This window comes from Tenrec ecaudatus, chromosome 3 (genome assembly GCF_050624435.1).
Source record: "Tenrec ecaudatus isolate mTenEca1 chromosome 3, mTenEca1.hap1, whole genome shotgun sequence".
Lineage (NCBI taxonomy): Eukaryota > Metazoa > Chordata > Mammalia > Afrosoricida > Tenrecidae > Tenrec > Tenrec ecaudatus.
Window position 1 is genome coordinate 84,354,938 of NC_134532.1, and position 13,630 is coordinate 84,368,567.

At 32.9% G+C, this 13,630-nt stretch overlaps 1 protein-coding gene across 1 annotated transcript in view; it reads right to left on the reverse strand.

The window, feature by feature from the left end:
- Positions 1-6,110: 6,110 nt before the first annotated feature.
- The window catches only part of PCDH10 (protocadherin 10), a 46,616-nt gene continuing 39,096 nt past the window's right edge, over positions 6,111-13,630 (reverse strand). The window contains exon 5 of the mRNA XM_075544817.1: positions 6,111-6,649. Coding sequence (XP_075400932.1) covers positions 6,630-6,649 — 20 coding nt within the window. The 3' untranslated portion in view covers positions 6,111-6,629. The remainder of the gene's footprint in view (positions 6,650-13,630) is intronic.

Sequence of the window (13,630 nt, forward strand, 5' to 3'; positions counted from 1 at the left end):
CATGAATATTTCTCGATCGTGGGAATAAGGGTCAATGTGAGTTGCAAAAGGAGAAGAAGGTCTAGGAACTAACCATCTGTGTGCTTTAGCCATGATTCTACACCACGAGCAAAGAGCCCTGATTGTGTAGTTGTGATGTGTTGGGCTGTTATCCACCCGGTCATCAGTTCAAAACCATCAGCAAATCCTTGGGAGAAAGACCGTGCTTTCTGCTCCAGTAAACAGTTAAAGAGTCTCCAAAACTCAGAGGAGTTTGCGATGAGTCAGCATTGACTTGATGGCAGTGAGTTTGGAATACCACTGATCAGTAGAGAGGAAAAGGCAAGAAGAGCAATTGAGTAAGTAAGTATCTAAAGAGAGAATCCTTTAATGTCAGAGGTTAGCATTATTTAGATACAACTCCATAAAAGTCTTAAAAAATTGAGATTAATTATTTGAATTTTTAGATTGTTTTTAACCAAGAAAAGTGGGAATATGGTGGAAAATAGCATAAAGATGATCTAGCAGTATCTGTTATCATTCTGCTGTGTGTTTTACACACTCAACCTAATTCTCACACACACGAGACACCAAAAAATGCAATTGAATATATTTTTACATATTTTATAAATGGTAAAGATTAAGATTTGGTAATGAAGAAATTTTGAAAAGATAATTCCCATCTTTCTTTAGATTTAAATACTTTTAAGTTTAAATTTGAAACACATGTAAAACATTTGGAGAAATTAGTCACAGTAAGAAATATATTTCACATTACATCCTATTTCACACATACATCTAAAAAAATAACTGTCACAAAGTGCTATTTACTTACCCTGAAATTATAGGTTTTAATATTTTTCAACTATTTTTTAACATCCCATTCATGTTTTTGCTTTTAAATTATATTCCTAGATTACTCACTTGATTGATTTCTCACTAGTAGATTTGTAGCAGACATTTTGATGATGTTTTTGGTAATTTTTTCTTCAATATATTTTTATGAATTATTTTAATTCCATATCAGATTAAAATTTGCTTGAAGGTAGGTTTCTTGAAGCCACACATTTTACATCCCCTTGTTTCAGGAACAGAAGAAGTGTTTTGAACGCAATCTATTTGATTTTACTGCTAATAACTGATTACCTTAACTGCAACATCAATGGTAATTCCCCCCCGCCCCCCGCACCACCACGCCCCCCCCCCCCCGCCCCAAAGGCTGAAACTAAGAGGTAAGTGGTAGAACACAGGAAAACCAAGTACACTGGTTTATTTCACTGAAAACGCACTATTCTTGAATGCTTTATCCAATTATTTTTCACCATAAAAATGACTTTATTTAAATATCTATAAATGTTTTATCTTCTAAAAATGGTCCTTTCCCCAGAAATGTGTAATTTAAACTCACGAAAAGCAGTTACATAACAACTCGAGTGTTAAAGAAGCGCACATCTCTTCTATCTCCTTTGAGCTATTTTACATCCTAAATTTCTACAGGATTCAGTCAGGGAAGTTCTAAGTAATGATGATGTTTACAAGGGAATGCTGAAACCAAGAGCCTTACTCTCCATTATAAAATCATTAGAATATTCTTATTCTAGCCTCCTTTTTTATCCTGATATTTCTACTTTGTTTTTGTGGTGATAGTTGGTCCTTTTTTTTCATTCACTAATGTATCCAAACATTACATCTTTACTTTCCTGGTTGAATTAGTTGCATTTAGGAAAATGATACCCATATGGAATGTGTTTAACTTGCATTTTCAACAATTTAAAAAATGTTTTCTAGAATTTAAAATAACATTGATGCTTTTTTAATTGTTTGGAACCATTTCTGTAATATTTATATCATAATCCAGCCTCAATATCCATCCATCATTGCGAATGCTCAGGATTACTAAAAATCAGAAAAGCAAATAAAACATATCAGATGGAAAATTATGTTTTAAAGATTCACGTGGGTATCTCAAGAATCATAGGGAAGCATCTCCTTTAGAATCCATAAATACAGTGATATCCTTGAAAATTAGGCATATGTTCCTTCAAATAAAAGTCAGTGATGAACAGATGTCCCCTGAAACCTGGTATACTAAGACTAAAGTCACTAAATCCACATTGTTTTCTTTTAAACATAGGGCCATATTTTGCCAGTGATTTTTATTCAAAACTCCCACAGGCGTCAGTGGAAGATCCATGCATGGAAAAATGGCATAATATGTATCCTAGTTTTATTTATTTCATATGTATACAGCAGTATAAAATAATATATTACATTTACACTCATTTTGCTTATGTATTATTATAGCATTCACAGTAACAAACACTATAGTTAAGATCGAAACTCATCTTTTGTTATAATACCCTGTTTTCACTCACAGATAACTGTCTCAAAAAATGTGTTTAGAGCTGAAATTCCCTGCTTACTTTCAGCTCTGAGTTGTATGAATGTACTGGAAATCTGACTTCTATCATTCAGAAGTTTTTGAGCCTTATGTGAAAATTTAACATATTTTGCATTATTTATGCAATTATTTTCCCACACCTCAAAAACATCTGGAGTGTAAAACTTCAAACTAAGTATGTGACACGTTTTCATGAAATAAAAGTTATATTTCTAATTTTACAAATACTTAAAAAATAACAGCGGTTAGAAATACAAGCATGCACACTAAAAGTATTAGAATTTTTGACATATTATTGCCTGCAATACTCTTGGCGGCACCCACCTACTTGCATTCGAATGGAATGCTATGATCTAAAACCTATGCCAAGTTTTAGAAGGAAAAAAAATACTCTACTGAACAGGTTCACAAATTACTAGATAAGGATTTTGTTTGCCTTAGCGGAGGGTTATTCCTTGAAGTACTAACAATATATAAAATAATTTTACTACTCCATGGCATAAAAATATGGAATTTTGTCATTTTCTGTTTTTCCTTGTTAAAAAGGAAAATAAAAAGGATGTTAAGTGCAAAGCCTTTACCACTACAAAATTAGAATTGAAAAGGTTAAACAACCCAAGAAAGTACAATATGAAAAATATAAGATTTTCAGAAAAAATTGTCAAGTATATCAATGGTTTAAGTATTTTTTAGTTCCTTGGGTATTAAAAGCACACATAGAAACATGGAAGAAGAAAATAACAGACGGACCGAAGAGAGAAAAAAAAAAGCGGTGAAATGTAATACTGATTATTCTTTGTCAATAACATGAATAATTTTCTTTGTCTTTGTTAACATTTGCCACACGCTCACTGAATCATTATATGAAAGATCAATTTAACTTGAGTTATTATTTTTGGAAGATAAAATGATACAAGTAATGAACAATTATTAAAGTTCATGTAGAAAACTTCAAATAACTTTGCCCTCCTTACAAGAGAAGCAGGAGCATTGACAGGAGCATTATGTGACACCTGGATGCCAATCATAAAGTTATTAAGACATAAAAAAGGAAAATGGATACTAAAAATGTTAGATCTTCTACTATAACACTTAATTTGCAATGCTTGATAAAGGCATTGCATTTAGTATATTCATTAAATGAAGTAACCATTTCCTCGAATTTTTCCCTAGAAAGATGAAACATCTATGTTGTTATCATTACACCTGTAACGTAATTCTGATGTGATGTTTAAATACCTGATTTTAAATTATTTCACAAAACTATGTTCACAAGTTAAATATTAGAAAGTTACATATGAATGTAATATTTCTAAAAATTGTCATTTGACATACCTTTGAAACATTATGAATTGTTTCCACAGGAAAATTGGTTGGCTTCTCACTGCTTTAAGACTGACCATGTTTGAAAGGTGTAGGTATCATGAATATCCTTTTGTGAAATAATGAAAGACTTTAGCAAGCTGGACATTGCTTTTCTTTGCTATAAGAGATTACAATCTCCTATAAAATCTAGGGGTGGTTGGATATTAGTATGGCCAGATTAAATAGAAATCCTATTCTAAAATTTTTGGCACACTAAAGGAGTAAATGTCTATGTGGAAATTGAGAATACAATGTTTTCATTTATCTGTTTTATATTCCAATCCATTTATAAATGAACGTTTTGCCAATTTACTCAAATAATCCTTATTTTGTTGTAATTTCTGATTTTTTAATTCAATGGATAATTGATAAATGACTTAATGATTTATTTTATTTACATAATGTTATTTATCATAAATTTGTTAAAAGTTGGTTGGTGATGGTAGAATGATGATATAATTTGAGTCCTATAATTCAAGTAAGTATGACTAGATGCTGTGACATTTTAAAAAGTAACTATTACACAAATATATAATTAGTCTTCAGGGACATTATGTACAACATACACGAAGGGTTACATAATTAAAGAAAACAGACTTGAATCAAATTAATTAATATAGCCATTACATTATATGTAAAGTAGGAAGAAACTTATTTTCAATGGTTTGTAATAAGGAAGATGGATGTGTATTTTTTCCCAGGATTGTAGCAGAATGCATGAAAGGTTTTAATTAAAGCACACTGATTCAACAAGAAAATCACTCTCTTGTTTAAAAAGCAATTATAAGAGACTATTTTGCAATTAAATTATATAGAAACGTTATCTTAATAAAATAGTCTATCATTCAAAATACTGATGCAGAAATGCCAAAACTTTGATAAAATGCACTTAGGGAATGTATGTGCTTTCTGTATTAACTATGATCAATTAATTTTATGTATTTCATAAGAATCCACCAAAGATTGGAATGTTACAAACATTATTTTTAAATATAAGTTGATTGGAGTATGACTTATTAATATATGATTTGATAGCAACGAATTTAGTGATACAAAGATATCACTTATGTGTCACCTTAAGGACCTATAAACATACCTATGCTTTGGAATGTCAAAACTAAAGTAAAATCTCAATTAAATGATATATATTAGATAGATTAAACCTGGAAGTACTATATTTTTGTCTATTTTTAGTAACGTATTGCAGCTCAACTTATTGAGCATAATAAGATCAATTAAAATTTGGATAAATATTTCAAAATAGGTCTTTAAGTTATGTTGGAGGCTTTTTAATGGGGAGCTGTGTTGATTTCGTTCTTTGCTAAGAAGATTGTCTATGTTCTCGATCTTTCCCTCTCTAAATTATGTTTCAACACCCAGTAAGCAATTAAATAAAGGGGAAAAAAGAGAAATACACCTCACTGAATTTAATCATTAACCTGTTGACAGAAAAATAAAAGACAAGCTTTACTTTGCAAGGCTGAGACTCGTGAAGAATTTTCCCATTAATAGAATATAGACTCCATGTAAGTTATTAATGTTCATACATAAGATTGAAGGAGTAATGTACTATGTTTCTATCTCCAATTTATTGAATTTCTCTTAGATGTATGGATCCTCTATATCGCATAACTTTTCTTAGTTCAAATATTTATATATCTCTATATAGTCATATAGAGTTATAAATACATTTAATATTCATGTGTAATTAAGAGTCACAAAACTACATAAAACTATGTAAAATAAAATTCTGTGTGAGTTATATGATTGAGGACTTTTTTAAAATAGTAATCTTCAATTACATACTTTACACCACAAAATGTACAGACACCCAGTGTTCTTTTTTTTGCGTGTTTTCTTTTCTTTTTCTAACAACAAATACAGGTGAATTTATAGATTCTTTATAAAAGTTTTAAGTGATTCTAAATTCAAAGCCTTAGAAATAGAATCCAAGTAATGTAGATTGTAAGATAGTTTGATAGTACATGTTCAGTGCTCAGTCTGATAACATCGACAGCTACATCTTTGGCATTGAAAATTCAGTACTCATTCTTGACAAAATTTTGTAGCTTAGAGCGTCATTTTCTTTTAAACAAGGAAAAACAGGGTTGACTAGGATATGAGACTGGAAGGAAACTATTAATGATGATTTTTCTTTCTCAGTAAGTTTATCTTTGGGACCCTGAATTGCCTTTTACTTTATTATATGATGTGGACTGTATGAAGCCATTTAAAAACCAACTAAGTTGTACCACATTTTAGGAAAATTATATAATATAATATATATATTTTATATTTATTTAGAAGCTTTGAAATAGTACAGTAAACACTTTGCAACACGGTGTATAAACTACAGAATGTCTTTGATATTTTTGTGGGTCTTGAGAATACATTTTTTAATAACCCACAGGTGAAAAGGACATAATCACAATCTCTCTTGTAAAGTTGGAATAGTTTGGGGAACACTTGATCACACAAAAATAATATAAAACAGTCAAGTTTAAAACAGTGATATTGCATTTATAATGCACAAATTTCCTTTATCTTTATGACTGGCTTCTCGTGGTGAATATAAACATCTAAAGGGGTCAGTGACATTTGGAGAGAGAAAGATATATAGTGCTGTAAACAGGCACACACTGATCGGAGAGACAAAAATCAGTTGCCTCTAAAGTTTCTACAGTTCTGCACATTTCAACTCATTTCTCAGGCCTGCTGAGAGCAATCAGGTCCTATAACTGGCCACGACGACTCCGCCGGCACTCTACTACTCCGGTGCACAGAAACTAACTGGATGGCCAAGATAATGACGTTGAAAAGTTGATGCTTTTGTTGGTCGACTTTGTGCAAATCATGCTGCTTCAGGTAAGTCCTGTAGAATTGACTAGCATATCCTTTTCCGTGCTGTGAAGAAGAGAGAAAAAAAAATGCTCTAAGATAAAGAGACTGACTTTTGGAGTTTAGGAAATGCACAATGTTGCAAGAGAAATAAATATCATTGGAGACAATTGCCACGCACCTGATACATGTCGTATTAAAATACTTCTATGCTGCTTTGATCTTTAATAACTATTCAACTGACTGCTATGGACATTGGCTAAGCTAGTTTTAAGCGAAAAAAAGTTTAATACCAACTAAAAATCATGGAGATCAGGTTTTAAAAAGCATTTACAAAGCAATCTCTACTTCATTTTTTGTATGTGAGAACTGATTATATACATATTCGTGTCTATGAGATGGAGCTAAAGAGGTAAACCTTTTAAAAGTATCGTCCATATAAATGCTCATTTAATAGACCTGCATTTTCTTTTGCCTCATTAGCAACAGCATGCCAAGTTGTTCTTCTGAGTGTTGACAGAAATTGTGTCATTCCGTCGCCCTCTCACATGCAGCGATAACGCCACGACAGAATTCCCAGCGCCTTTTACAATAAGCTCACAACTTGAAGGTGTCCACAAAATTTCTTCTCAGAAGAAAAACCCATTAACCTTTAATTTGATATATATTCAATTTAATAAAATCTAAATCATATGAGCAGATTGAAACCAATAGGTAATGGAGAAAATGGACAGCAAAGTGTTTTATGTGGTTTACATATTTTAAAGCTGTGAAATTTCCAGGACAATAGGGTCACAGACAGCGGCTTGTGAGACATATGTTGCTTTGAGGCTCTGAAGTGATACTGAAAATTTTAAAGGATATTATTCAGATAATAGTGATTCAATCTGATTGTAACAATACATTAATTAGTCTCAATTTGAGATTGGCTCTTCTGTCTCAAAAGTTTGCCACCTTCTGGCTAGGTTAATTTCACTTTTCCTGGAGAATTAAAAATACAAAAATCTAGCCCCTTAAAAAAGAATTAATTTTCTGAAAAAATGCAAAGCCAAAGTGGAGAAAGATTGTCATGGTCATTAACCATTTTTGAGAACTTTTTTAATGAATCCAGGAGTCTGTAGGTCACAGAAAGTTAAGTGCCTGGCGACTAGGTAGGGGAAGATTGACAGCTTTACATCCAGAATGTCCTCAGAAGTCAAACTGGAAGGTCTGCTTCTCAAAGGTCACAGCTTTGAAAACCTCAAGGGTCATTTCTGCTCACCAGGACTCTGATCAATGACAACTGTCAACAACTGATAGGGAACTGCATGACAACCACTGAATCACACTTGACCAAAATGCTAAAGAGAACGCCCAATAAGCAAATAGATACTTGGTTTTCTGTCCACATTAGTAGAATTAAATGAGATTTACCTATGTGTTTATTTTATTAATTTTTCTTTTTTATTAATTGAGAGTCGATACACATATCATATCATTCCATAGATTAATCATATAAGGCAGAATTGTACAATTGTTATCATAATCAGTTTTCTTCCTAGACAAATTGACACTGTCTCCCTTTTAACCCACTTGTCTGAACTGTCTCTCTCTAAATCCTTATTCTACTTGCTGTCCCTATAGGTTCGTCAATGCTGGGTTTCATTCAGAATTTCCTGTCTCATTATGACTTGGATTAAATTAGTTCAAACCTATTTTTTCACAGAGTTGAAAATTATTTGGTAAATTAAATAACTAGCCACCAAAAAAATTGAAGTTTAGAAAATAAATGGAACAAATAATGATGGTGAACAAATTAGATTTAGCCCAAATTCAATGATACTTTTGTAAGAGAAAGAGAACAGTATCAAAAAATTACATAATATCCAATTGTGTGCTGTCTTAGAGAAATCAAGAAATATGGTTATCCTATAAATGATTTTATTTTTCATATAATAAGTTGGACTATTAATTATGTCTTTGATTCTTTTTTAATAGTTCAAATCAGAAACCATTATTCAAGTTCTTTGAGCAAAAGAAATTCAAGAATAACATCTAAAATATCTACTAATTTTCTAAAAAATGAATATACTGAAAAACAATCCCTTCTTAATATAAATGTAATAGTCAGGAAAACATGTTTTCTAATTAGGTTCAAAGATTACTCAGGGGAAAGCTATTGGCACGGGCATTGTGAGTTCATTTGATTTAGAGCGGACAAAAATAAATTTAGTGGCTGAAGCAGTTGTCATTAGCTCTCAGGAAATTTGGCACATACTACATTCAATACCTTACAAATAAACTTAAGCTCCAAAGATATTCTTTCATTCATCCCGAGCGTTGCATGTTTGTAGCCTTTATTTAAACTTCTACTTCTTTCAGTAAGGCTCTGAATAACATCATCAGCCTTTTGTTTTTTTTACTTCCTTCCACCGATTGGTGAGTTCAGGATGCAGCCCTGAATAGGACAAGTGTAAGAACTGAGTCTGAAGGTCAGAACACATTAGAAGGGAGAAAGGTGATGTCCCCGTTTCAGAAGCTAATCCCACACATCTGAAGTGCTGTCAGGCAAACTAGAGAAAATGGAATATTATTTCCAAAGCTATAGTCACTTCCACTTTAGTCTTGAGAGTTTTAAGAAGTGAGTTTGAATATTGAATAACCATTATTCCTTTGTGACTGGAGGGGTCAATGTTATAAAATTGTGAGGCTGAGATGATCCTCTCCAAAGATGGTTCAATTTGATTGCCTTTTAGAGGCAGGGGCTCTAATAAAATATCCACTACTGTTAAAAAAAAAAAAAAGATGACCATACAGCACCTTCGAGACTTGCTACAATCGGTCAAATACACTGAGTCACTGTGATTTTTCCTGTGCTCTGTATTTATTTTGGAATTGTCAACGACATTTGAAAGTCTTCCTTTCTTTCCTTTTCCCAAATATACTTTATTTTTCCTATCTCTGCACTAGCACATGTAAGGAACTGGTCATTTGATAAATGAAAGGTTTTATTTATTTTCAGTTAAATTCAGACATAAGAGGAAAAGGAGTATTGTATTCTTTTCCAACTCTATTTTTTAGTTAATCACTGTATTTATTTTTGTGATGATCTCGATATGTTATCTGAATGGTTGAATTACACTAAGAATATTTGTTTATAATGGCAAATAATTACTTGTCAAATTGTGTCAAATATTCTTATAATTTGGCCTTTGTGTTTTTTGAAGGATGCCTGCTAGCTGAAGTACTCAGCTGATAGCCGAAAGGTCGGTTGTTTGAACCCACCCCCTGCTCCATGTAAGAGAGCTGTAGCAGACAGCGACCGTTAAGATCTACATCCCAGAAAACCTGTAGCGCAGTTCTCCTCTGTCCTATTGAGGTGCTAGCAGTCTGAATTCCAGAAATGGGTTTCCTATAAGAAAGTCTTGTGCTGCATATTTCCCCCCAGATTGAGGAAATCTTTAACAAACTGTGAGGTAATACATAATAGTATGGAACACTTAAAAGCCCCAATTAACTAATGACAAGAAGAATACATGTATAAAATGTAAAAATACTCAGTCCTGGGATAGTATTTCTATCATGGCACTGTCTGATGAAGAATGTTTTATGATTCATTAAAATGACAATATTTGAATCCTTACAACAGGAACTAAATACCCTTTCTACTTTATGACATTATAAATGACAGAAGCTGAATGGATAAGTTATTCTTGTGAAGGTAACCCTATACATTTCTTCCATTGAAAGAAGAAACAGCCTTTAAGCATCCCAGATGATTGAGACTCTTCACTATAGTGAAAAGCTTCCAGAGGCTGAGATCAGTAACCTACTCTGGAGCTCATTCAAATGTTTAATGAGCCTCACGGCCAGGACACTTTGGTATATAGAAAATGAATCTGGCATACAAAAGTTTGAGCCCAATACCCCCTGTGGCAGTCAGAAACAGCTGCTCTCTGTTCTCTGTGTGAGAGCATATCATAAACTTAAAGACAGTTTAAAAGCAAGACTCCATCAGAGATTTGTCCAGTTCAATAATCAGTTCTTTTAACTGCTGTCTTATCCTGAACCACGTTTGAGAATGTTCTTTAAAATCTCTGCAGAGAGTTTTTCTTTTTTTTAAATCCCTATTTAACGCTCTCACGGGAATATGCATAGTGGCTTTAACTATTTAAAGGTGACATCTTCTGCATTTGTCCTCACACTCCCAATTCGGACACCTCAACGTTTGCGTTAAAGAACACTGGTGTGGTGTTGGGTTAAGCATTATTAGGCTGGTGATGGAAAGGTCAGCAGTTGGAACTCACCAGCCACTGCATGGGCAAAAGATGCGGCGTCTGCTTCTGAAAGACTGACAGCCTCTGAGGCCTTATGATTCAGTTCTTCTGTGTCCCTTACGGTTGCTTTGTGTAGGAATCAACTTAATGGCAGAGAGTTTGGTTTCATATATTTGCCTTTACTCTTTAAATACTTTATATGGTTCAAATGATAAATTCTGTTTTCTTATAAAATACATAAATACATAATATGTCTGAAATATATACATAGACATATATGCATACACATTTGAAATATAGAGAGAAGACATATGCTATAAGAACACTACCTAATTCTATGTTGTGATTTATTAGGTATTATAAAAAATGTGAAATGGTGCTGTTGACAATATGTAACCTTTCTATTCTATAGTAATGTCTATGTACAGACAACATTCTGTTCTATGTCTAATTCTCATTGTGCTCTTGATATACTTACAATTTCTCTCAAATATTATGCATTTTATTCTAGCTCGAAAGAGTAAAAGGGAAATAATGTGTTAAGAAGAGGTCTTCCCATATGTAAAATGATTAGGCATTTAAATGGCAACTATGAAGTAAACGACTCAAATCATTTGCTAAACCATAAACATAAGAAATATGTGTTAAAGCTTAGTATTTAAATTTAGGTTAATCTCCATTTTGTGCTGGGGGAGCTGTCAGTTAAACAGTGGACTTATATCCCAAGGTGAGCCAGTGGTTTCAAACCCCCCAGTCTTTTTGTGGGAGGAAGACGAGGCTATCTGTTCCCGAAGATTTATCACCTCGGAAACGCGAGGTAGGTTCCTTAGGAGCTTGCATGGATTGAATTGCAACAGATTTGGTCTTTCCATTCTATATGTGTGTTCAATAGTTACAATAGAGTTTAAAATTAATACATGTTTATCATATAAAATATAAATTCATGCAGTGCATTTTTGTGGAATAGAAGTGTACATCGATGATGGAATAAAAGGGATCGTTTCCCAGAGTCCTGTAAGCATGTTTAGCATCATAGTTTCTTCATAGACATTCTAGCTCAATCAGTGCTGGTACACACAATGATCATCCCTAAAAATCCAGCCCTACCAAGATTACTCTTGCTAGCTAAGATTGCTGTCAAGGTGAAATAGGGATTAAAAATAAATTTGCCTACTTTTCTCACTAAGCATGATATGTACAGAGTGTACTTTGATACACTTTAAAGTCCCCTTAACTCTACATCAAGCTGGTGCACTGTGCCAAGCTCTGATTTTACTTACTAATTTCAGAATTTTGCACTGTTTAGTGTTTACTTTTATACTAAACCTTGGATAATATGGATTTCTATTTGTGTATTAGGAATTTCTATTTGTGAATTTGTGGGTTAGGTATTGGGCTGTGAAATTCAAGGTTGACAGTTTAATCACTCTGTGGGAGAAAATAAGGCTGTCTGCTCCTACATAGATTTATAGTCTCAGAAACCCTGTATAGGGTGGCTGTTGATCAAAATTAACTACCTAGCATTAGATTTCTCTGTAAGTACACATTCAATGAGTCTATCATTATACTGCTAATCTCACATTGCTTGCTAGGAGGAAGTTATTCTCATGGAACGTGATAGATTTCTTCTAGAAAGAGGACCGGCTGGTGTATAGGAATCCCTATGTGGATGTGTGTGTGCAGGTACATGCATGTCTTTTCCTTCCTCACTCGGAATTATCTTCTCACAGATGGCAGTGCATTTAGAACTAGTAAGTATCTGTTATCTCTACTCTTAACAAGGGAGATGTAATCCTATTACCATGATTTTAGTCTGTTTACAAATTTTTTCTCTCTCTGTATTATATTTAGTTATATGAAATCCACCAAAAAACATGATGGTGCATTTATTTCGTTAATTGAGATAATACCCACTGAAAAGTCATTCGTAGAAGTGATTGGGAGAGAAATATTAAAAGCACAGTAATAATTCTTAACATTTCTACCCAGACACAAAAATGTGAATATCCTAAATATCTATATTAAACATATAAAACACAAGATTTTAAGACTCAAATATACTTAAGATACTAGTACAATAAGTTTGCATAGAAGACTACAGATTTCAGGGAATCAAGTCTACACATCTAAAAATGATCAAAATTATGGCTTGGAAAATTGGATAATTTTCTCTGAGGTGGTGGGATAAGACATGACTTCGCCTATTACACTGTGGTCAAGAGCTTCGATCAACAATGTCCCATTGCCTTAGAAGTATATTAAAATATAGTTTGGACTCTAAATTGAATTATTTTCATAGATTCTGGCTCTACTTTGATATACCTCAGAAAAGACAATTCTAATATAATTTATGTTTATTATAAAACAATTTTTCCGGAAATCCATAATAACCCATGAAAATACTGAATTATAAAGAACTTCTGCAATTTTTTGTGGATAAATCACTGAATTATATGGTACTTTTATAATCATAAGGAGTCTAGGTGTGTAGTGGTTATGTTGGGCTGCTAACCACAAGGTAGGCAGTTTGAAACCACCAGCTGCTCCATGGGAAAAAGATGGGCTTTCTATTCCTGTAAACAGTGACAGTGTCAGAAAATCTAAGGGGGCAGTTCTAGCCTGTCCTACAGGGTCACTATGAGTCACAACTGACTCAAGGGCAGTGAGTTTGATTTTATTTTTTAACAAGCAGAATGGACACAATCCATTTAAGCATCCCTTATTTGAAAATATTTTGTGTATCTGACATCCAATAAAGGCATCTATATGTTCATTTAAAGAATAAGTGATT